This window comes from Diabrotica undecimpunctata, chromosome 6 (assembly GCF_040954645.1).
Source record: "Diabrotica undecimpunctata isolate CICGRU chromosome 6, icDiaUnde3, whole genome shotgun sequence".
Taxonomy (NCBI): Eukaryota; Metazoa; Arthropoda; class Insecta; order Coleoptera; family Chrysomelidae; genus Diabrotica; species Diabrotica undecimpunctata.
Window position 1 is genome coordinate 88,612,567 of NC_092808.1, and position 25,582 is coordinate 88,638,148.

General features: G+C 32.3%; 1 protein-coding gene across 2 annotated transcripts; it reads left to right on the plus strand.

The window, feature by feature from the left end:
* Positions 1–62: 62 nt before the first annotated feature.
* LOC140443538 (DALR anticodon-binding domain-containing protein 3) lies at positions 63–25,073 on the plus strand. Of its 2 annotated transcripts, XM_072534852.1 has the most exons (5): positions 63–822; positions 5,749–5,933; positions 16,596–16,729; positions 21,333–21,500; positions 24,875–25,073. In XM_072534852.1, exons 1-5 carry the CDS (start codon positions 161–163, stop codon positions 24,992–24,994), a joined length of 1,269 nt encoding a protein of 422 aa, XP_072390953.1. In that variant the 5' UTR covers positions 63–160; the 3' UTR covers positions 24,995–25,073. The 2 variants fall into 2 exon arrangements, with proteins under 2 accessions (XP_072390953.1, XP_072390954.1); XM_072534853.1 differs by lacking the exon at positions 21,333–21,500.
* Positions 25,074–25,582: the final 509 nt, after the last annotated feature.

Consider the following 25,582-nt stretch of genomic DNA (forward strand, 5'->3'; position numbering starts at 1 on the left):
CCTAACCTAACCATCAAGTAGACTGAGTAAATTGTTATGATACAGCCCAAAAAGAAGAAGAAGTGAGAAATTGCTAGGTTATGTACCATTTGTTTTGGTCAAATTGAGAAACATGAATTGTGGTTTGGAAGGATAAAAATATTTTGTATTTTCTTTAAATATGAAAGTTTTAACAGATTTTATCCAAAATTTACTTGATTTTCTAGTCAAGCAACAATATGAACATAGTCAGAATATTATTAGAACTCATACAAAAAAACTGAATGAATTGGGTGATTTAAGTTTTCCTACAAATGCTAATAATTGGTATCAATTCATTGATGTAAATAATGAAGAATCAATTAAACCTTTGAATATATTTAAATTTGGAAGTTCAGAAACGACTAGAGAATTTGTTATAGAGCAGTTGTTACAAGAAAGCTCCAGTTGGCCAATTCAAATAAAAAAAATTGTTTTTAAAAATGCTGATGCTCACATACATTTAAAAAGAACTCCAGTACTTTATAAATCAGTGATAAAAACCGTTTTAATGCAAGACTCTCAATATGGTTCATGTCCCATTATGTCAAATAACTTTAATGTTCTGGTTTCTGTAAATATTGAGGATAGGGACATAGTAAATTTGACTACTTTAAGAATGATGATTCTAAAACAAATAGCTGAAAGCTTTATCAAATATAATACCATAGAATCACCAAGAAGCACATATAATTTACAATTTGTTGCTAACCTAGTTGATAATGAAAACATTAACCTTTTATGTGGCCCAGTTTTAAATGAAAGAGGCATAAAGAGTAACCTTACTGCTAAAGAGTTATATGAGTAAGTATAACTTTCAAAATAGTTTATTGATGGATAAAGTAGGTATATCAGCTTTATCTGTGCATGGAAAGTGTTTTTATGATTAATTGAAATAGTTTGATAATATAATTCATGGTTTGTAATTTTTATCGAATATATTAGCCAACTTAACATGTTTTGCAGCTTCTTTAGAAAATAATAATTTTAAACTTTTCAAGATGTATTATGTGAAAATTAAAAAGTGTTGTGTATTATATTTTAGAGTCGTTATCCTAATTAAAAAAGTCAGTACAATAAAAATGCCATGGCTTGAGATTTGAATATCAACACCATGTAGATAAATAAATAAAAATAAAAAATAAAAACGTTTATTGCCATTATTAGTCTACATTTCAAATTGTTTATATTTCATTTTCTTCTTCACGACGTCCCGCTCTTGCACCGCCTGATATTGGTCATATTTTCTCTCGGATTCCTGGACTTCTGCTGGTTGCATCCTGGCGTCTTCTTCTGTAGGTACTTTTTGTGGCATCGTACCTACTTCCCTGGTTGGCTGTTCTTCGGCAACCATCCGGCTAGACCCTGATCAGGTGGTCGATCAGCTTATGGGTGCTTCTGTATATCCTCTGGTTCCTGTTTTTCTCGAGGATGTCCCTGGTCTTTCAGAGTCTTCTTGTGGCCTGGTGGAAGAAGTATCTTGTCCTTTTCTCAGCCACCTCCCTCAGTGGTGTGTACTGGAGCCTTTCTTTGATAGTTGCATTGGATATTCTTTCTTCCCATGTTGATCCGTCTATGATTCGGTAGCATGATGTCTCTGTGGCTTCAAGTCTCCTCCAGTTGGTCTCCGCTATTGAACTCCAAACTGGGACTGCATATAGTATCACCGATCTAACGTAGGCCTGGTACAACTGGATCTTCTTGGTAGATGTAGATGCTTATAAAAGGTTATTCCTTACCTATGGGTATCAAATAGAATCATAAACAAATGTTTTTAACCCAGTCTCTTAAGGGATTCATAAACCATTTTTTGTTCAATCCATACACATTTAGGATGTCTGTAAAAACACACCTTGGTGTAGCTATAAAACACTTAAATATTATTCTTGTATAGTTCAAACCAACCATTCTTTCAGTGCATCTCTAAATTTGACATCATATAGGATTTTAAGAATTTCGCAAATCATTGCATGACATTTTAGTTAAATCTTACAGTTGCCTTAATCAGTCAAATTTGTATTGTTACAAAAAATATAAACTGTAAATTTAACTAAGTACTTTTCTTCACATTCAAATTAATATTTTAATACAAACCTCACTAAACATTTTATATACATCAGTACTGATGAGGTGTTCATATTTATTGGTTAATGTAGGCCCAAGATTAGCACATACTGAATTACTCATTGCCACCACAGAATAGCTAGTATCTGTTTGAATACCTTCATTTGCTAATTGTCTTACCATTGGTAACTATACTCTTAATGCCTATGCAACACTCTAAAATACTTAATATATAAAATACTATTAATATTATTAGAATAAGTTTAAACTTATTTCACACACAACAGAAACTGGTAATAAAGTTGTTGCAGCCTCTTTTGATGTGACAACGTCTTAAATTAGGTTGTGGCTCAGAGTCACTCATGAAAAAGTGTAACGCCCGCTCACGTCTGTTACGAAGAGTCACCGAACGAGAGAGAGGCCCGCCGGACCGGCGAATGCCTTGCGTCTCTCTCCCACTCAAACATGATCGGTCCGCTGCGCGCGCAGCACTAGGGAATTAGGCGCGTTGAATCGGTGCGTGCTTGTGTCTCTGTCTTTCTCGAGCGTTCTTGGCGTTGGATTACACATTACAGCAGAAACACTTCCTTTCATTTCATATTTCTCCTATCATCGTCCTATCCTCAACAAAATCACTCAAATAGAAATTAGTTAAGTTTAAGTTTACATGTACAATGTTTTAGTAAACAAAATATATTTCTATAGTTAAAATTTGTGGAATTCTTATTTTCATTCAATTCCTTGTTACTATTGTGCAATTTAATAATATTCATATCAATAAATATTCTACCGAGAAAAAGACGTTGTCACGTAAAATCTTCGCCCGTAAAACCGATTTACAGGCAACCGATTTTTTTTTTAATTGAAAAATAATCTAATAATTTTAATATTAGTCTTTGTTATTTTTTGGTATGTCTTGGCATATATATATATATATATATATATATATATATATATATATATATATATATATATATATATATATATATATATATACACTCATGGACAAAAATGTCGAATATTTTGGAATTTTCAAATTTTTGTGTTTTCAAAATAAATTCTGGTCAATCAAGTCGTTTTTTTGTAAACTGGAGTTTATTTTAACAATGTTTAATGAACAGTTTTAAGTTTTTATGCGGAGAAAATTGCGAAAAAAATAATTGTTTAATATTAGGCAAATAAGGTTATTTTACTCTACACTTAAATGGTAATTTAAATTGCTTAAACAAGTGGTTTAAACTAAAAGAAGTGCATGATCAGTAACGAGCATTCCCCCTCTAGCTCTTATTACTGCTTGCATCTTTCTCAGCATGCTTGCAAGTAAATTTTGGACATATCCTTGGAAAATTGCATTTCATTCATCCTGTGCAGCAAGCCGAAGCTGCTCTATCGTATTTGGAACGGGATTTCTTTGTCGTGTGCTGCGTTTTAGGTGATCCCACATGTGCTCTATTGGATTTAAATCCGGGCTAGACGGTGGCCAATCCAATTTTCGAATTTGGACTTCACCAAGATAATTACTCACAATGGCAGCGGCATGTGGTCAAGCATTATCGTGCATTAACGTGAATCTTTCATATCCAATGTAACCAACATATAACAAAACATCATCTTGCAGGATGTTTTAAACGTAAGAATCACCAGTCATCCATCCAATCACTTCCACAAGTGCGGTATGTACCTCCCAACTAATACCTTCCCAAAGAATTATGCCATCAACTCCAAAACTAATGGTCTGGGCGAGACTGCAGCTGGCGAATCGTTCTCCAACTCTTCTGTAGACGTAGTTTTGACCATCTGGCTTCCATAATAGGATTCTGGTCTCATCAGTGAAAACAACGTTTTTCCAGTTGTCGATATTCCACTAAATATGTGTTCTTGCAAATTTCAAACGACGAGCTTTATGATTTTGGAGAAGACATGGAACTTTGGTGGGGCGTCTGGGCTTTAAGTTTGCTTCTTTTGATATTCGTCTAACTGTTTGTGAACTCGTGGGCGTCCTTGACCAGGCCTTCGTACAAAATTTCCTGTTTCGCGGTACCTTTTTAGAGTATTTGAAACTATAGATTCAGTTCTGCTGAGACGTCGTGCGATACCTTTTTGTACATATCCTTCCTCGTACAAAATTACAATATGCGCTACTTGGACTTCATCGCAGTACCGAATTGGTGGGATACTTGTTTTAAACTTAGTTAAATCAAAACAATATTTAATTAAACTTATTAAATTAAACTAAAAATAACCGAATTAGTATGATTTTTCCTTAACGTGAAGAAGGATTTTTATGATAAAATGTACGAATGACACTAACCACTGAATAAACGTCAAAATAAACATCAAAATATTTCAAACCAGTTGAGTACATCAGCCTACTATAAGAGTATTATCAGTAATCTAAAATTATTTCGAAATAATAGTGTACAAAAAAAAATTGGAAAATTCCAAAATATTCGATATTTTTATCCATGAGTGTATAAGTGTATATATATATATATATATATATATATATATATATATATATATATATATATATATATATATAATATAATATAATATAAAAAAGTGCACTCGTAAGTGAATGGGATGTTTTCTGTCAATTTGGAGATAAAAAAGACAAGAGTTGTGCTACTTTATCTATTTATCTATTTAATGAAGACGTTTCGCCCACTGTTTAATGAGCATCAGTTCATCTAAAAGAGTGTTATTAGCGATACATCTAATATGAGAAACAATTAAGTAAATGATCTTACCTTTAAAAGATCTGTAGCGTTAAAATAGTATTAATGTGAAGAAACATCAAAAATTAATCTAATAAATACATCAGCAAAAAAAACACAGAAACACAGAACGCGGGAAGATTCCCAATATACGTAATTTTGTATTAATTTTTTTAATTTAACTTTTGACAATATTGATTGATTATAAAATCTATCAAAAAATGTACTTGTCAATTTTGAAATGTTATATTAACAATGGTACGGCTAGGGTTCTTGACTGTTATGACCATATCATGCAAAATGAAGTATTTGAAAGCTTGAATGTCAGAACTGACAATCAGCTGGTGAGATTAAAGGAAAAAATTTGTAGATGCCAACATAAAGGTTATGATATAATAAAAGAAACTGAAGAAGAAACCAATAATTAAAAGTAGAATACGGAAGAATCAATTTTGTAGTATTAGTGCATGGTAAATTTGGCTTAAGTTGATATATATATATATATATATATATATATATATATATATATATATATATATATATATATATATATATATATATTGATATAGGTATATTATATTTGACTTTCATTTGCAGTCAGTTGTAATTATTATTTTTAACACAAATGAACACAAAATGGTTTATTTTTGTTGGCCCTATTCGGAACACCTGGCCCTAAGGCCAATTTGCAAAAAAGTAAAATTAAAAACAATTAATATTTATTACAATATATCAGTAAAAACGAAAGTAGTATAGGTTGTAAGTAAGTTAATTGACATTTACAGCTATTTTGTTATTTTCTTTCAACTGTCACCTTTAAAAAAAATTCAAATGTTAACGTGGCCTTATTTGGGTGACCTACCTTACAATTTTTAGATTATTATTTAAAATATTATTTTAGGCTTGTTTATACTTTTTTGTAAACATGTATACTTTAATCTTATTTTAGAAAAAGAGCATCTGATATGAGAATGATGGCCCAACACAAATATGGTGTTCAGATAAAACCAAATAAAGCATGGGAAACATATTTTAATAATATTGGAAAAGGTTCAGTAACCATAGAAATGTTGACAAACAAACCACAGAAATCTATAAAAATAACTCCAAATGATTTACAATCTGCAAATAAAGGTAATTTTATAATAAACAATTCTTAATTCTTTTATCTCGTAGTGTTTAATATGTCTAAATTTTATTATACTAAAGCTTAAAATAAATATGAAACGTTTGCTGGTGTGAGCACATATTCATAAATGTTAGGGACTATGGTCTTATACTCACAATCCATGTTAAGTAATAGATATTTATTGAAAGAAAGATTGGGCGACCGGTTTCGCTGTTGTACAGCATCGTTAGGCCCTCAAGAAACTAAAGGCTGAAATAGATGATATATGTAAGCCAATATGTATACAACCAAAAAAATTCATAAAAGGAGTACTAAGAATATATAGGACTTAGTCAACAGTCAGTTACATAAAAATATAAAATATAAAAGGTGGTCAGCAATATACAATTGACACAAGAATGTTAAGAAATGAAAGTTAAGAAACCAGAACTGCTAATTCAACTATAATAAAAGGACAGCGTCAGCATGCCACACCTCGGCGTCACCGAGCTTATAAATTTACTTTTGCATTGTATAGCGTCACTCTTATTTTGCATTTTACTGTAGTAAGTAGTCCCTTGTAAATAAAGTTCTTTTTAAAAATATCGTTCTTGGACTTAGAAACATCATTGGCGCAGTCAGTACAGATTTTCGGGAATTACGTCGCTAACCGTTACAAAAATCGAACAGTTTCGCGTAGTTTTTCTGTTTAACGATTTACCGGAAAACCGAATCTTTTGTGAAAGTGTCCAAGATCAGCTTTAGACAAGGTATCACCAAGACCTGGGGAAAGAACAAAATCGTCGAACCCTAGAGGCAGCAGATTTAAGCAGTAGTTTCAACAAGACCTGGGAGAAGAACAAAATCGTCGAATCCTATAGGCAGAAATGCTGAAAATCTACATTTTTATGTAAGTGTTTCCTATTTTTTCCATTTTATTTTCCATTTTATTATTTCCATATTTGAAAATACTTATAGTCAGAGAGCTAACGAAAGTAAACAATTTTTAAAGATTTTATGTTATGAGATATTTTTCACAAGAGAAAGATTATTATTACTATATTATATTATCATATTTTTGAAAATATTTTATTATATTGAAGTTGAAAGTTTTATATTGAAACATATTTTATATTTTATTACAATTTGATATATTATCTGAATAAAAAGAATAAATATTTAATGAGTGAAACTGATAGTAAATTAGATTTAAGTAGCCTTGTAGCAGAATTAAATTTAATTTTAGAACCAAATAGCGATAATAATAACGAAATGGCTCAAACAAACTACCAATTGTTAAAACTTTACTTAGATTCTATCCCAGCATATGATGGTAATCCACATACCTTAACCATATTTATAGAAAATTGTGACAATTTAATAACTAATTTTGCTAGCCAAACAGACGGCACCTTAAACACATTTTTACTTCGAGCTATATTAGGTAAATTAAATGGAAGAGCTCAAATGTTAGGGGGTTCTAGGACAGAATTAAATACATGGCAACTCGTAAAAGATGCCCTTAATCTTAGTTTTGGAGACCAGAGAGATCTCGATTGCCTTATCCAAGACCTGATAACGTTGAGGCCTTTCAAAAATGAAACCCCTTATAATTTTGGCATGCGATGTCAAGAAACACGTAGTTTAGTAACACAAAAATTAAATACGCTTAATATTAATGCACAAGAGAAATTAATTAGAATAAATAGTTACGATGACTTATGTTTAAAAACTTACATTAGAGGCTTACCCTTATCGTTACAAACAAATATACGATTGAGAAACCCAGACAGTTTAGAGAAAGCTATGAGCTTCGTTATCGAAGAAGAGAATTTTTTATATTCATTACAACGTGGAAATAATTTAAACTCACAAAATTCTTTTAGACCATCATCGAGACATAATCCTACGAGAAACAGTAATCCTAATCGAACTTTTATTCCTAGAAATAATTTTCAACAAAATCGCCCTAATATGAGATTTCCACCTTACCAATATCAAACCATCAGACCGCAATACCAAAATAATAATTTTTATCCCAACAATACTTTTCAACCACACCAAAATCATTTCCGAAATTTCAATAATTATAATTCAAATTTCAACCCAAGAAATTTCGACAATAATAATTCTAATTTCCGACCATGGAACTTCCATACTAATAACCCTAATTTTCAACAAAGAAATGTTAATAATCAACCCAAAAATCAAAATCAATACCAGCCAGAACCGATGGATACAAATTCACGAAATACTTCTTTAAGATCTAGACCACATTTTACCTCCACCCAATTATTTAATCAACAAATTAATAACGATCAAATACAATTCAAAAACCCCTTTGAAAATAATATTCCCACTGATTACGTACACGAAACTCAAAGTTCATTACCGCCTTACGATAACAATTATGAAACTCAATTCAGTCCTTATCGCAATCCAAATGAGACAAACGAAAGATCATATCACAATCCCACTCAAACTGTTGAAAACACAAATTTTTGCATGCGCCAAGAAAATTACAATCCGACATAATATATTTAAATACAACTATAGCAGATTTACCACATATTATTATTCCTGAACTCAATGCCAGATTTTTATTAGATACAGGGTCTTCCAAAAGTTTGATATCTCCACAGTTAGCTCATAAATTTTATAAAAATTTTATTTCTTACGAAAATTTTAATATACAACTGGCTCACGGAATTTCTATGCACAATGAAATAATTAATATTCCAGCTTTTAACATTTTTAAAGTAAATCAATATAATAAGTTTTATGTTTTTAAATTTAGCGAAAATTTTGATGGATTAATTGGTATAGATTTATTACAAAAATTAAAAGCTTCAATTAATGTCAACATGCGACAAATGAAAACGCCTTATGTAACGATACCCATAATTTTTGAACTCAGTAAAAAGAATATATTATATCCCAAATCAACTTTTAATCATACAATAATAATTCCCCCTAGAACTAAGCAAATAGTCAAAATACCGGTAAAATTAAATGTAGGATTAGGTATATTAGAATATAAGAATTTCGGTAAAGGAACCGAAATACCTAAAGCAGTAGTTAACGTGAAAAATAATTTTGCTATAACTACTATTACGAATATAAGTGAATATAAGATAACGTTAAGTATTACTGAACCCTTTGATATAGAACCATTAGATATAGTAAATATTAATTTTATAAGAAAGATGGAAACTGATGAAGAAACGTCTATTAATGATGATAACATGTTAAAGAGGAATTTAAAAAATATAAGGATAAATCATTGTAACAAAGAAGAAAGAGAATTACTAAAAAAGCTTTGTTTCCAATATAGAGACATATTTTATTGCGAAGGAATACCCTTAAGTTTTACTAATAGTATTAAACATAAAATTAAACTCACTGATAATTCTGCAATATATACAAAATCATATCGTTTCCCGGAAGTTCACCGAGAAGAAGTTAAATCCCAAATAAATAAGATGTTAGCAGAAGGTATAATAGAAGATAGCAATTCCCCGTTTTCGAGTCCCATTTGGTTGGTCCCGAAAAAACAAGATGCTACTTCTTCTTCTTCAGTGCCTTATCCGGTCCGGATGTTGGCGATCATCAAGGCTATCATGGTTTTGTTGACTGCTCTGCGAAACAGCTCCGCTGAGGTCATCCCAAACCATTGTCGGAGATTTTTCAACCACGAGATACGACGGGATACGAGATACGAAGATGCTACAGGAAAAAGAAAATGGCGTCTAGTAACAGATTATAGAAAGTTAAACGAGAGAACCGTAGATGATAAATACCCGTTACCAAACATAACAGAAATTTTAGATAAATTAGGGAAAGCAAATTACTTTTCGACACTAGATCTTGCAAGTGGCTTCCACCAAATAGAAGTAGACCCACAAGATGTTGAAAAAACAGCTTTTAGTACACCACAAGGTCACTTTCAATTTAAAAGAATGCCTTTTGGTTTGAAAAATGCACCCTCGACTTTTCAGACATTTATTGATAATGTTTTAAGAGGATTAACAGACGAAACATGTATAGTATATTTAGATGATATTTTAATTTATAGTACATCTTTACAAGAGCACCTTGAAAAGTTAAAAATAGTTTTCGAAAGACTCAGAAAGAGTAACTTAAAAGTACAATTAGACAAGTCAGAATTTTTTCCAAAAAACAGTTATGTATTTAGGACATGTAATTACCCCTCAAGGCGTTAAACCAAACCCTGATAAAATCTCCGCCATAAAAAGATTTCCCATTCCAAAAACACAAACTGAAATAAAAAGCTTTTTAGGATTACTAGGTTACTATAGACGATTTATAAAAGATTTTGCAAAAATTACTAAACCGATGACCAAATGTTTGAAAAAAGGTTCTAAAGTAAACCATGATAAAGATTTTATTGATTGTTTTGAAACTTGTAAACAAATCTTAACAAATGACCCCATTCTACAATATCCGAATTTTTCCCAACCATTTATTTTAACGACAGATGCTAGCAATTTTGCAATTGGAGCTGTATTATCACAAGGAAATGTTCCAAATGATCGACCCATTGCATACGCCTCGAGAACTCTAAATAAATCAGAGACAAATTATTCAACTATAGAAAAGGAGCTACTAGCAATTGTATGGGCCTGTAAACATTTTAGACCATACCTTTACGGAAGAAAATTTTATATTTACACGGATCACAAACCATTATCTTGGCTTTTCAGTCTAAAGGAGCCAAACTCAAAATTAATACGATGGCGTCTAAAACTAGAAGAATACGATTACAAAATTATGTATAAAAAAGGAAAACACAATACAAACGCAGACTGTTTATCTCGCATTACAATTAACGCATTAGAAGATGAATCAATAGTAAATAATCCTGGAGACGTAGACGAAGATATTTTAAAATATCTCCAAAATTTTGCAGAGAATCCATTAGATCCACAACCTTCAACAAGTAACAATAACGACTCAAGAAAAATTAACATTATTTCTGATATAAGAATACCTCCAGACAAAATAGATACACCAGATGAAACCTCAGATGAATCTACACAACATTCAACCGCAAATGAAACAACAAATCAAGGAATACCCATTTTAGACGAAATAATAAATAACAAAGTTCACCAAATTTTAGTGTACCCAAACGTTTACCCAAAAACCGATATAACTCATGAAACTTATCAAAACCATAAAATAATTAAAGTCAAAATTCCTGAAACTGATAATGAAAAATATATTTTTGAATTTCTTATGGCATACACAGATCTTAACAATACATTTTATTTATATTTCAGTAAAGACAACCTATATAATGATTTTAATAAGTATTACCTAAAACATTTTTCTGAAAATGGTCCGAAACTAATTAAATGCACCAGATTAATTAATACAGTAGCAAACGAAGAAGAACAAATCATTTTATTAAAAAATTACCACGAAGGAAAAACTAACCATAGAGGAATTAATGAAACTTTCGAAAAATTACGTCAAAATTATTATTGGAAAAATATGAAGACATCTATTACTAATTACATTAACGAATGTTCTATTTGCCAGAAAAATAAATACGGTAGACACACCCCCTATGTCCCGCTAATGCTTACGGAAACCGCCAGCAAACCTTTTCAAGTTGTTCATATAGATATTTTTACATATGACGGTAACAAATATTTGACTATGTCGGACGCATTTACTAAATTTGCCCAAGCTTATTCTATTCCAGGTAAAAACGCGATTCATATTGCGAAATCCTTAATAAAATACTTCACTTCTTTCGGCATTCCCCAATTAATAATAGCAGACAAAGGTAGAGAATTTAATAACGAAGTAATAAAAGATTTATTAGCAATACACAAAATCAAAGTTCATTTTACTACTCCTGGCCACCATGAATCAAATTCAATAGCTGAACGAATACACTCTACTTTAATCGAACATTTAAGAATTCTAAAACAGACATATCCTAACGAAGATGACTTAATGGACTATGCTCTTATAGCTTACAATAATTCTATTCATAGTTCCACAAAATTTACCCCATTTGAATTGACTTTCGGACATACAGACTCTAGAAACCCCAACGAACTATTTCTTTCTCAAAATTTCTATTCCGAATATATAAATAATCATAAAGACAAATTAAAACACGTTTACCAAAAAGTACATGAAACTCTAACAGAAAATAAAACTAAAGTAATTAATAAAAGAAACGATCAAGGAGAAACAAATTCAGAATTCAAAATTGGACAAGTAGTTTATAAAGTTAATACCCAAAAACGTAACAAAAAACATCAACCATACTTAGGTCCCTACAAAATAACTAAAATTCTTGACAGAAACCGAGTAGAACTTGTACGACAAAGACTTAAATATAAAAAAGACATTAACCAGACAGAAATTATACATATCAAAGAACTAAAGAAACCTCCCGTTGCAGGTTCATCCTCTGGACAACAAACGATGCAAAACGTTACGACGACGCTATATCAACTCTAACAAATAATCAAAATAATATTAAAACTATAGTTAAAAATCAAATCACCTTATTAAGATCTTCAATAAAGAATTTTGAAAATAATACCAAAATCTTAGCCCATAACCAGTTAATTTTAAGCTCACGAATAACAGAAGTTCAAAACTTAATTAAAGATATAAAGATAGAAAAAGTTGAGACATTTCATTATTTTGCACTAGGAAGACTTGTATCGCAATTTTACACTAGTTTCCAAATTATTTACGACCTATTAGAAAAAATCGAAGTTGCTATCAGCTTTTCAAAACTAAATACATTTCATAATTCAATAGCCGACCCAAATGAACTATTTCTCGAAATTTTAAACGTTAGTAAACTTCTTAAAAATAACAAACTCCCTTTTGAATTATCTTTGCAAAATATTTTGTTATTCGAAAAAATAATTAAGATAAAAAGTTATAGTAAAGCAAATAAAATAATTTTTGTACTCGAATTGCCTATTGTTGAGATCAATGACTATGATTATTATCATCTTTATTCCTTTCCGACCAGATACCAAACTCATTTTAGAACAATTATTCCAAAATCCAAATTCCTACTTTCCAATCGATACCAATATGCACTTGGCAACGTTCAATGTCAAAAATTGGTAGAAGAAGAATATTTATGCCACGATGACCAGTCAATTGAAGTAACACCAATAGCCCCTTGCGAAGTTCAACTCATACAGTACTCAAAGTTTGTAAATCAATGTCAATCAGTGCCAACAGAAATTAATAATATAAAAATTCAAAAACTAGAAAACAATAAGTGGATCGTAATAACGCTAAACAAAGTGATCAGTATTCAAAAATGCGATAAGAATTCGGACAATATTCCATTAAACGGTAGTTACCTAATCGAACTCAATGGTGCGTGCGAAATATATATAGACAATTACGTTTTAAAAACATTTGAACTAAAAACTCCAAATTTTGTTAAAATGGAACTGCCAAATTTAGAAGTATTACTAAAAATGCCGGTCAGTGATCTAAACTTTAAACCAATAAAAATAGACTCGATAAAATTAGATGAATTAAATAATGTGCAAAGTGCTTTAGCAGATCAAGAAAACAAAATAGACAATCTAGACACAGTTCCTGTTCATTTTCAACATGTCAGTTTTTATACCATAATTTTATATGTCTTAGCAATCATTTTCCTTGCCTACACCATTTGGCGAATATACACAAAAAGGACAAATCCAGAATCACCAAAAGAATCCACAGTACGAGAAAAAAAGGTACCAGATAATTTTCCATTTCTTCGAACTATGCCACCCCATAGTTCTCATCTAGCCCCGGAGGAGTTAAGAAACCAGAACTGCTAATTCAACTATAATAAAAGGACAGCGTCAGCATGCCACACCTCGGCGTCACCGAGCTTATAAATTTACTTTTGCATTGTATAGCGTCACTCTTATTTTGCATTTTACTGTAGTAAGTAGTCCCTTGTAAATAAAGTTCTTTTTAAAAATATCGTTCTTGGACTTAGAAACATCATTTATATATATATATATATATATATATATATATATATATATATATATATATATATATATATATATATATATGTAATATAAAATTATTATGGCACAAGGAATTATCTAAGTGTGTCATCAGTTGGTTGACATTTATATATATTTCGGAGCACATACATGCGTTCAGGCTACTTTTGCAGATCTTAGTAATTAGCCTTCTTTGTTTGTTAGGAGAGCTGAGCTTGGAACGCATATGCAACATTTGTCCTGAAGTAAGAATTTTTTAGAAAACATACAAGAAATTAACAGCTTGGGACTCAAAGCTTTCAATTTTCAATCCCAAAACTTCACCTAGAACTTTACAATACTCTTGTGTTGATATTACGGTAGTTTTAAATCATATATCTTATTTAAAACAAAAAAACTTTACTTTTCAATAAGGAACAAAAAAAGAACAATTCCTTCTTCTCTATCCAATCTCCGTTCACTCAATTTATTCCTCTATGGTTAATAGTCATCAATCTATCTTTCCATGAATTAGCATATTCAGAAAATAGTGTTCTGTCTAATAGTTTTAACTTTGCTGTTACTACCCGCGAATTTTAGAACAATTCCCAAAAACTAGTATCTGTTTTGATATTACCAACTATCTAAATACCGCAAAATATCTGTTTTCAATATTTCCCATGAAATATTCGGAGCTTTAAAGAATCTCTGATTCCTTTCTGAAAACTTACTCCATCGTCAATATTATCAACAAGATAACTAAAAACGCGCAAAATGATTATCAAACAAATTTAAGTCTTATGCTTAAATCGTATGGCTTCCCAAAATCCACAAAGAAAACGTATCCCTTCCATTGTCAATACAATCAACTCCTCAACATAAAAACTCACAAATACTGATCAAACCAATTTAAGGCTTATGCTGGTCGTAATTTATCTGCAATTACACACATATTATTTTTATTTCTCTCTGTTTACCAAAATTCTCTCTTTGTTTTGCGGTATCATCTGCCAATGACAAGTTTTTGGTAGTGGATAATATTGCTCATATGTTAATGGAAACCTCCGATTACTCAGCTCTGGAATCATATCACCTTAAACTGAAAGTATAACACCGATACAATGATGCACTTTAATCGTGTCGTCTCATGGTCAAACGTCTTTCCTTCATTTCTCGATCATCTGAATACACAACATCTAGTTATAAGATTTACAGTGGAGGTAGAAAAGAATGGGTCTCTTGAATGGATCTTTTTTTCTTTTCTCTGTGAGTTGGTCACTCTAGGACCGAATGGTCAATTGCGCTATTAGGTATATGGAAAACCAATTCCACCCTCCAGTGCTAGATAAGTCTGCCATTAACTCTCTCATCCATCGGACTAGGTATTTCTATTTCTAAACCAGACAACCTCAAAGACCAACTTTCACATCTTCAAGAGACCCTTATCTCGCACGGGTTCACGGGTGCCATAAGTCCCTAATTCAAAAGATTACCAATCGAGTGCGTGTTTACTCTGATTTTAACTAAATTAATTAATTAAACTCTGATTTTACTATCGAATTCCTTCTATATATTCTTCTTCTTCTCCTTCCTCTTTATAAGCAATTCTGCTTGTTCATTGGCGGATTAATACCTCTATGGAAAGTTGTTACTCCATCATTTGCGCGGTTGTCCGACACTTCTTCTGCCGATTGATGACTTATCTCTTGCTATTTTGAATATCTTCACGTCTTTTTCGATCTCTCAGCGTATTTTCTGTAATTTTTCTCAGTACTTTTATGTCTGTCATTTCCAGTAGCCTTTGTGTTGTGGCTGTGCCGGGTCTTGTTTCTGAGGCATATGTAATTATTGGTCTTACACTGGCTTTATAAATTCTTGACTTCATCTCAGTGTTAATGTGTCTGTTTCGCCATATAGTGTTATAAAGGCATCCTGCCAGTCTATTTGCTTTTTCTACTTGATCACTCACTTCTTTGTCCAGGTCTCAATGGCTAGACAATGTAATTCCATTTTATATCCTTTGTCTGTTCAATACTGATGCCATTAATATCTATTTTACATCTGGTTATTTGCTGAATATCATTGTTTTAGTTTTCTGAGATGAGATTGTCATATTAAATTATTTTGCTGTTATGTTAACTCTGTGGACCAGTCTTTGCAGACTACCTTCATCTTGGGCCATCAATAGTATATTCTTCTTGTGGTGTATATTTCATCTGTGTAACAGAAGCCCGAATCAAAGACTATCAAACATGTACTGTATATGCTCAAGATAAAAAAAAATTCGTGAAGGCGTAGAAATCTGTAGGCATCACGGAGAATATAAACAGAGGGACTCTTATACTTTTTATCTCCCATCTAAAACCCAACTCTGCACTATCCGCCAGAACGCACCAACACATTCGACGCGCAGTAAGATCAATCATCCGAAGAGACATACATGACAATGCTAACCGACGTGTATTATCTCTGATTATGCTTCTTCTTATACGGTCTTCCATTGTCGAATGGTGGCGATCATATTTGCTATAATAATTTTGTTTGGTCAGATGCAATAGATCAGATTTTGAATCTTTGTTGAGATAAACTTCTGGATACATATAATGTGATCTTAACACCAACTTTATTAAGTAATGAGTGAATTTAAATAACAGATCGACATGCTGTTTTCTATTGTTTTAGGTGCTTCGTTTATATTTTACAATTGTGCTAGATTATCTGCTTTATTTAAAGAATTTGAAAAAAGAGTTATGTCAGAAGAATATCCAAGACTGCCAGATATCGACGAAGTAAATTTTCATCTCATTGATCAACCAGTAAGTGGAATTCAGTAAAAATTAATAACTAAGAAAATATAAGTATTATTTGTTTAATTATTTTATTTGCGGGTTTTTTTTGACATTAATCTAGCTCCTTTCGGGGAGCTTTAGTAAAAGTATTGTTACTAAAGCTCTTCAAAATAGTAACATGGAGCTAAATCTGACGACTGAGTTCATCTCACCACGGTGGCCGATCAATTCGTATCATAATTAGTGCAATTTCACCTGTGCATTGGCCGGTTGTTGAGTAGTTGAAAGACAAGAAAGAATTTTTTGCGAGACAAACCAGTGTGTTTTTTCTACAAATCGCCATCAAAACGGTCCAATAGAGCTGAATAGCTGAGCAATAACTTCAGTTATTGCTTCAAGTAATAAATGTAAATAATACCTTTTGCATCACAAGAAAACACAATCTCCTTTCCAGCTGATCTATTTATCTTAGTTTTCTTCAGTGAACCTTGCGTCACGTTTTCTCTACTTTTTAACTCTTCCTTCTTGTGATAAACATAAGTCACTTCTCAACGTCTTTGGCGTTTAAAAATCGAATGATGTTTTAGCAATAATTACGTATCGGCAAAAAATTCTTTCGATTGTGTGTCATCGTTTAAAAACAGATTCTACGAATCCGACATTCGTGGCAAAAATTAATAAGAAAAAAAAATATTATTAATGGTTGCAGGTGTTTGCACATATGGCCAGATGCATGTGTTCATGGTCTAAAACAACAGGTCTAGATAGGAAAAAGCTGACTACTGATATCAAATTTGTCCTGCGAAATGATTTCTACGTTGCTTTTCCCTTGTAAGTCAAGATACTTCACGTGAAATTTGTTTGGTTTCGAAGACTATTCGCCCTGTTACGGATGATGGCGGCGCGTGGTGAGTTATTTACGAACTACATTAAAGCTAAAAGAACATTTAAAAATCTGTTTCATATTTCATCAAAAAAACATCATATTTCACTGTTTTCCTTTATTTTATAATTTTATAATCAACTTATCGCATACTAAGAGAATACATTTTTGACACGTTGGAAAATTTGAACACTGTTGTTGCGTTCTTTTAGCTTTGATGTTTTTCGTAGACAACTCACCACTCACCACCACTCATCCTTAACAGGATGTGACAGCCGTAGCTCAGTGGCTATGGTACTGGCTTAAAAAGCTGGAGGGCCCGGGTTCGGATCCCGGCACTGACAAAATTTTCAATTTCTAAGTTAACTGAGCTGCCACTGTGCTTCGGAGGGCACGTAAATCAGTCGGTCCCGGTTACGAAAGTAGTCGTTAAGTCATGTTAGAGGCGCTTGCGCGACCTGAAAACGTTAACACAAGACCTTAGCCAGAAGGTTACACTAACTTTCCTTTTTTTTATCCTTAACGGGGCGAATTAAAACCAAAATAATTGTTGGTTTGATATAAATTTTGATATATTTTATGTGTTTATCTAAAAACACAGACGAAATTAGTTCTCACCTAACGTTATCTGCCAAACGCTAATCAATATCAAACCAAACAAAGCTTTTTTTTATTACATTGCATGTTTACAATCTACTCTACTAACAGAGTTATAAGTAAATAGTCTGTTAGTAAATTAATGTGAGTTATAGGTACCGTCCAGTGACGGTTCTCTAAGTATTATTGCGGTAGGTCTTCTGGCCATACTCTCTTCAGTCTTCTTTCGGCAAGTGGTTGGGTGAATAAATTATCTATCAGTTCGTTGTTGTGATCAGTGGTGCGATTTTTATATTTTATTCAATGATTCTTTATAATGTCCTTGATTAGTGGGATGTCCAGATCATTCTGAAGTGTTTCGTTAAATAAATACCATGGAGCTTCTTATCATACAGAGTCTTTTGGATTGGAATGTTTGAAATATCTTCGTATTTGAAGGTTTACTGCAGCCCCATAGTTCTATTCCGTATGCCCAAACTGGTATGAGTATAGCTTTGTACAGAAAAAATTTATTTTTAAGAGATAACTGAGACCTTTTGTTAAATAGCCAGTTCATATTTTTTAGTTTAAGAACTAGTTTCCGTTTAGTTTTAATGTCCTTTTTCCATGTGAGTTTTTTATCCAGATGCTATCCCAAGTATTTGACAACTGGTTTTATGTGAATCAAGGTATTATTAATAGAAACTTGTGGACATGTAGATTTTCTTGCTGTAAAAGCAATTTGTACTGATTTGCTGGCAGTAACATTGATCTTTCATCGCTTAAGCCAGTTTTGTAATTGGTCTAAATGATTTTATACTTTTTGTGATGCTACATTGGGGTATATATCCACTGTTAAGATTCCCGTGTCATCGGCAAAAGTAGTTAAGAAGGTATTATTGCTGGTTAGAACGTCTGTTGTAAATATTAGACACAGAAATGGGCCTAGAACGCTACCCTGAGGTACGCCAGATTGTATGATATAATTTGAGTAGCTGTCTTCAATTTTGACTTAAAAGTAACAGTCAGTGAGATACGATTTTAGTATAAAGTGTAATTGATCTGTTAGGTGTAATTTCAGTTTGTAGAGGAGACCTTTATGACATACTCTATCAAATGCCTGTTGTATATCGAGGAACACTTCAGCGCAAAACTTTTTCTCTTCGAGAGTTGTTTTAATTATATTTACTATTCTCTGGCATTGTTGGATGGTTTAGTGTTCACGTCTAAATCCGAATTAGCGTTGTGGTATAATTTCGTTTATGGGAACAACTTGCTCGATTTTATGTAAAACTTGCCTTTCTAATACTTTCGACACTATTGGGAGTAGGCTTATAGGGCGATATGAATTTGCTTGTGTTGCGAGCACACCAAATTCTGATTTTATATGTATGTTATTTTAAAAAACACAAATGATTATCCTCGATGTGTTACTGACTTACTAATAGCGATATTTTCTTTTTATTAACTTTCTCTTTTAATATGGGTAACCAGAATCAATATAAAATTTTTAATAAAATTAGAATTTTTCACAAAAAAACAAAATGTGTTTATTATATTAATGTTTGTTTTTTGAGAACGATTTCCGAAGTGGAAATTGAAATGTCAATAAACTTATTTTAAACTTGAATTGTAGCTTATTCGCATTAAACTAGTAATTACTTTATGTGAAATGAAAATTTTTAATGAAAAGTAAAGAATGAAGCTCATCCATGGGGCTAACAAAACTCATTCTCATGTAAATATTTCCCCTCTTCTATATAAATATGTACGCTTGGAGAAATCTGTATCGCTACACTGTACTATATTCATTTTGAACATAAGTTTGCGGAGAGCACGATCAATGGATGTGTCTCTTCGTCATTGACATATGCACTGTCATTGGCACATTGGTCAGAAATTGAGGCATTCCCTGAGTAATATTTACAGATCTGCAGAAATAGTGTATTCTTTTCTATCTACGTAAGTTGTACACCTCGATATCACCTGACGGCGTACACAGAATCACATTCATTTTATATTGATTCAGAACCGATCAGTCAAATCAGTGCAATGCAGTGAAAACAACGCAAGTAAAACCAACAGCAAACAAAAGCCTGCAAGTCCAGCCAAATATTATAATAGAACAAAGAAAAAAAAATATTAGACAATTATGATAATTATTTTAGGATTACTGGTAAGATAAAAAAATTTGAGAATGATAAAATTATTGGAAACAATTCCTTAATCCCAAGAATACTTCTCATATCAAATGAAAATTTGCAATGAAAAGTAAAGAACGAAAAAGTCTTACAAAAGGGGAATACAGAAATCGATACAGATGTATTTCCATTGGCAACTTCCAAGGGTAGTTGTTCATTGGGTACTTCCCAATGAAGATATTCTCTATTTACTGAACATAAATGTACAATTTTATGTTTATGACATTCTCAAAGATTGTTGGGTAGGCCAAATTTGACGAAATGCCCCTGAAGATGCTCTAGGAAGCGAAAGTACTTGGGCAAGATTTAATTAATAAACTGTTCTCGATATCTGCCTTTCATTTGATCAAAGTTTATTATACAAAAGATAAATAATTACAGAAGTCGGACGTTTTCTTCAAGTCGATCAGACGTAGAAACGATGATCTATTCTACTATAACGATGTCTCGGTAGTTTACTTTATCACGAACACTGCATATGTTCACGATCTTCCAGTACGAAAATATTGTCGTTCTCCTGCCAAATTTATCCTCTTGTTCTTGCAAAATTTCAGTTGTAAGGTTCAGGATGTTTTATAAACAAGTTGCTTTCTCTGTAGTTTTCTGGATATTTTTAATATCAGAATTAGTTCGCTAGTTCTCTATTGTTCCGGTATTTTATTGTGTTTTATATTCGGTTAGTTGTTCCGTCATGGCTGCTCCAAATATTTTAACTGTTCAATTTTATATCCCATCTTTACCTGCAGCTTTTCTATTCTATCTCGACGGCCGTGTCATCTTCCCCTGGTCACTTGACTACTATTTTGAGATAGAGTGAGAAGGAGGAGAGCGAGCCAATATATAAAGCAGGGCTAAACCGATTTCATCAAACGATTATTTAGGTTAAAGTAGAGTTTTCCAACAATAGTGGACGTGAATTTTTTTTTATTATCTTTTTCCTTAATATATTTTACAATTTTAATTGTTTTAGGAAGAGTGGGAATTGTTTTATGTATACATTTTGCAATTTCCAATGGTTATAAAGAGCTGCGTTAAAGATATCGAGAAAGGAATATTTAATCCACAATATTTGATATCGTTCCTATCTAATCTTTGCTCTGTATTTAGTGTGTATTATAGAAGAGTACGCATACTGACAGTAAGTGTAATATGTTTTTTGTTACTATTAATAAATTTGATTGGTTTAACATGACATACCATAGTCCGTCTAGAAATATGTATATATGTAGATAGTAGACTATATCCAAAATCACATGAGAACACTATCTATCAAATATTGTTGGTTGATTGTAAACATGATTCATATTGATTGAACTCGGAAATTGCAGTATATGAGAAAACTGGAATATAAAAATTGCACAGATATGAGGAATAGATATAGTTACAGAATAGATTTTGAAATTAACAAAGAATCAAAGTGTGTTCAGAAATTATTCGCATGTCACTGAAAACAATATCAAGGAAACCAGAAAAAAAATCCAATAATGACACATTTCCAAATGCAACGTTGCATAGATTTTTGTTAAGTTTTCTAGAAGATAATTTTGGTAATGTTTTATATCTAACGAAAGAAGCAGTAGAAATATATAGACAAAAATTGTAATTATGCTTTCTTTTTTGCGAATATTTTCGGGACCGACTAGGTCTTATATAATATTGAATATTTAATAGAATATGTTTTTAACTACATTCTACATTTGGTTACAAGGGGTCTCCACAGGGAGGGGTGCTATCACCACTCCTCTGGGACATAGTTCTAGACACCCTGAAGCAACAACGGGTCCTCCAAATTAGCCTATACAGACGATATTGCTGTCCTGCAAAATGATAAGTCTGGGAACACACGATGTGAGATTACAAGTTGCTCCCAGACTGATGGAAACATGGTTCAAGAAACACTATCTATAAATGGTAAAAAGACATAAGAAGAGTGATCACGGGCTTAATACTCCCAAGGATTCTAAACTACAGTCTAAACTTTTCTGAAGAGGTAAAATACCTTGGTATTACCCTTGACAGAAAGTTAACATGGAACTCCCACTTAGATGGTAGAACTAAAAGCTATATCTTGCCTATGAGCAGTGTCATTACTCCAATGCTAACTTACGGAGCTATTGTTTGGATACAAAAAGTGTTACAGACAACAGCGATCAACAAACTAAACCATATTCAGCGGATGGCTTGTCTAAATGTATCAGGTATCATGAAAACAACACCAACTGTTGCAACGGAGTTGCTCATTGGCATCACCTCTCTAAACATATATATCAAACAGGTGGCGCTGGTGACAATGGCGGGTGCAAACCTTGATGTAGTAATGGGACAATTGAGAACTCGTTTCTGGCAGGAGACCTGAATGCGCTACACCTGCTATAGGCAGGCTGCGACTATAAGTTTGTTTTTGACAAACCCTACCAAATCGAAACAAGACAGCATAGGGAGTCAAACGTGGCAAATGTGTATTACATATACTCCTATGGCTCTAAAATGGAATTTCTCAGGATGCGGATCTATTCCAGATTACTGAACCTAAGAATAAAGTGGGGTATGGCCAAAAATGCCAGCGTAGTTCAAACAGAACTGATTGGTATATCCATAGCCGCAAAAGAGATAACCCAAAAAGGTATATCCGGAAAAACCATAATAATTTGCATGGATAGCAGACAGGCGCTACTAACCTTGAATAGACCACGTGTTACATGGTTAGTAATGAAGTGTCACGAGTCGCTAACTAAAGCTTCGGATGTCAATAATATTATCCTGAGGTAGATTAAAGGACACAATAGGAATAAAGGCAACCGCATTGCTAACCAACTAGGTAGGAAGGCGGCAGGCCTAAGACTCGTAGGACCTGGGAATCTTTTTGGTTGGTCAACTACAACAATCGCGGAAATTGTCAAATATCACGCCCACACGCAAACCGTGAGAAGATAGGAATAAGGTCAAGAATGTAGAGTTGTTGGTAAGCAAACACCTCCACGCACTGGGGCTAGTAGACACACCTATATGCAGGAAGTTTGAACGATAAGACGAAACTGTAGAGCATGTCCTATGTAAATGTCCGGAGTTATCCTCAATACCACTAAATATATAAGTTAGTATATATAAAGTAGTAAAATATATCCATTTTTGGTAGATAAACATGAACATTTGAGGGCAGGAGTCTCCCTCTTGCTATAACGAAATTTTAAAATTACATTAAGGAGTACAGGTTCATATCTGAGAAAATCGTGACCATCACTAGTAACTTGTTAATGAGATTATCATAATAGTAATATATGCGCCAAATGATGACACGACTCATCAAATTAAGAACCAGGTTCTATTCCTATCTTTCACTGGAGCTCAATAAGGTAAAAGGCCATCAGGATATTAAACAGGTGATTTCACCGTTCAAGGGGACTCACAGAAAAATGACGATGTTGTAGGAAAATACGGAGAAATACATAATGGTATACTCATGTTTCATCTACTGTCACGTCCCGATCAATAAAGTTCTTCTTATCCTTGCGAAAAGTATCCCAAAGCCGTTGACAAACTAAACTGAAATCATTCGGAGAACGCACATTGCCGTTAGTTTTTTTTATAGATGTTTTGAACTACATGAAATGAAAAGCATGTTTCATTCATAATCCGACTCAAAAAGTTCCTTCGATCCGACTCGAAAAGTTCCTATCATTAGAATGATCATATTGTAAACTTTTCTGAAATTTTCTGAGGAGTACTGCTTTTTTAATAAATATTAATGCACTCTTTTTCTTTCACGTCCAATTTAATACTGAGACACACTTCGGCTGATGCGCTTGAATACTGTGATGTCACTGACGCAAGCTGGGATTTGCAAATCCAGGGTTAACCAATATAGGCACGTAGCTTTTTAGTAAGTATAAAGTTCTACCTAACTTCGAACTAGGTCAGAAATGGATCATAGGGACCAATCTTCGTAGAAATAATGTACAATAATTGCCAATTGACTGCGGTATGGTACGACTGGTGTAAGATACAGCTTTCGGGAAAATATAGACGTATAAAACAAAATCGTAGTGCAGGTCATAGAAACAATTTTCAGCTGAGAAACAATAGATGAACAAGTAAGACAGCAAATAAATTAAGATAGTACGAGTTATAAATGCCGCCATATGAGACAAGTTCACAACTGAACATAAAGATACGAAGTGTAAAGAAAGAAAATGAGAAAAGGAGACAATTAATAACTGACTAACGAGATCAGCAGTAACAGTATCAACATATTTAATTAGAATATATTTAAATTACTTAAGGGCCAATAAATTATTGCATACACTGCTAAATGGAAGATCAGCTTAAATAATAAAAAAGATCCTGGAAACAACTAAAAAGTTAGTAAAAACTAAAAAATAGTTGTCTGTTAATATGAATTTTATATTTATGCCACGTTTGAATTTGATACTAACTTTACTCCTATTTTTTAAATAAAAGATTTAATGTATATTTTTGTTACAGCATTTATTAATTGAAATATTTTGTTTTCAGAATCCAAGGGAGCACATGTTTTCTATTATTCATTCAAGGATATATCTATTAAAAGCACTGCAATGTGTTTTCCACAATTCTTTGCATCTATTGAATATCGAACCTATCAAGGAGATGTAAAGCTGAACGGTTCAGTGTTCATTTGATATTTATTTTTAAGTTTTATATTTGATGAAATATATTTATTTTATTAAAATTTTTTATTGATTTTAATTTCTGGACTATCGGCTGTTAATTGTAATAGCACTATATCTTAATAAAGGATACAGCTTAAGAAAATGCAAGAAGCAGGTTTTGGGAGGACCATTACGTTACCATTTTTTATTTAATGAAGTTCGCGATGCTGTAGACTTATTAGTTTTGTATGTTCACTAGTCAAGAAGCTATTTCTAATGTTATGAATCTTTTATATCATTTTGCAACTTCATAATAAACAGCGACCATTGTTTGGTGGTAGCAATAATAAAAGAGGAAATCAAAATATCAAAAATAAAAGACAATAAAAGTGGCATAATAAAACAGTATAAAACGATAAAATTCAAAATCATACCGATTGAAAAATTAAATGGTAGCCAATAAATATGCTGAAGCATTTAATGAAGAAATAGAAATAAGAGTCTGACAACATGTGGAGAATGTATGACAAATACTGAAAGACACAATATTGAATTCCCCAGAAAAAATAGTGTGAATAAAAGTAAGAGTAAA

Coding starts and splice junctions, on each gene's coding strand:
- LOC140443538 (XM_072534852.1), top strand. CDS start 161: ATGAAAGTTTTAACAGATTTTATCCAAAATTTACTTGATTTTCTAGTC. Junction 5,934..16,595: donor TTTACAATCTGCAAATAAAG/GTAATTTTATAA, acceptor CTATTGTTTTAG/GTGCTTCGTTTATATTTTAC. Junction 16,730..21,332: donor TTCATCTCATTGATCAACCA/GTAAGTGGAATT, acceptor TAATTGTTTTAG/GAAGAGTGGGAATTGTTTTA.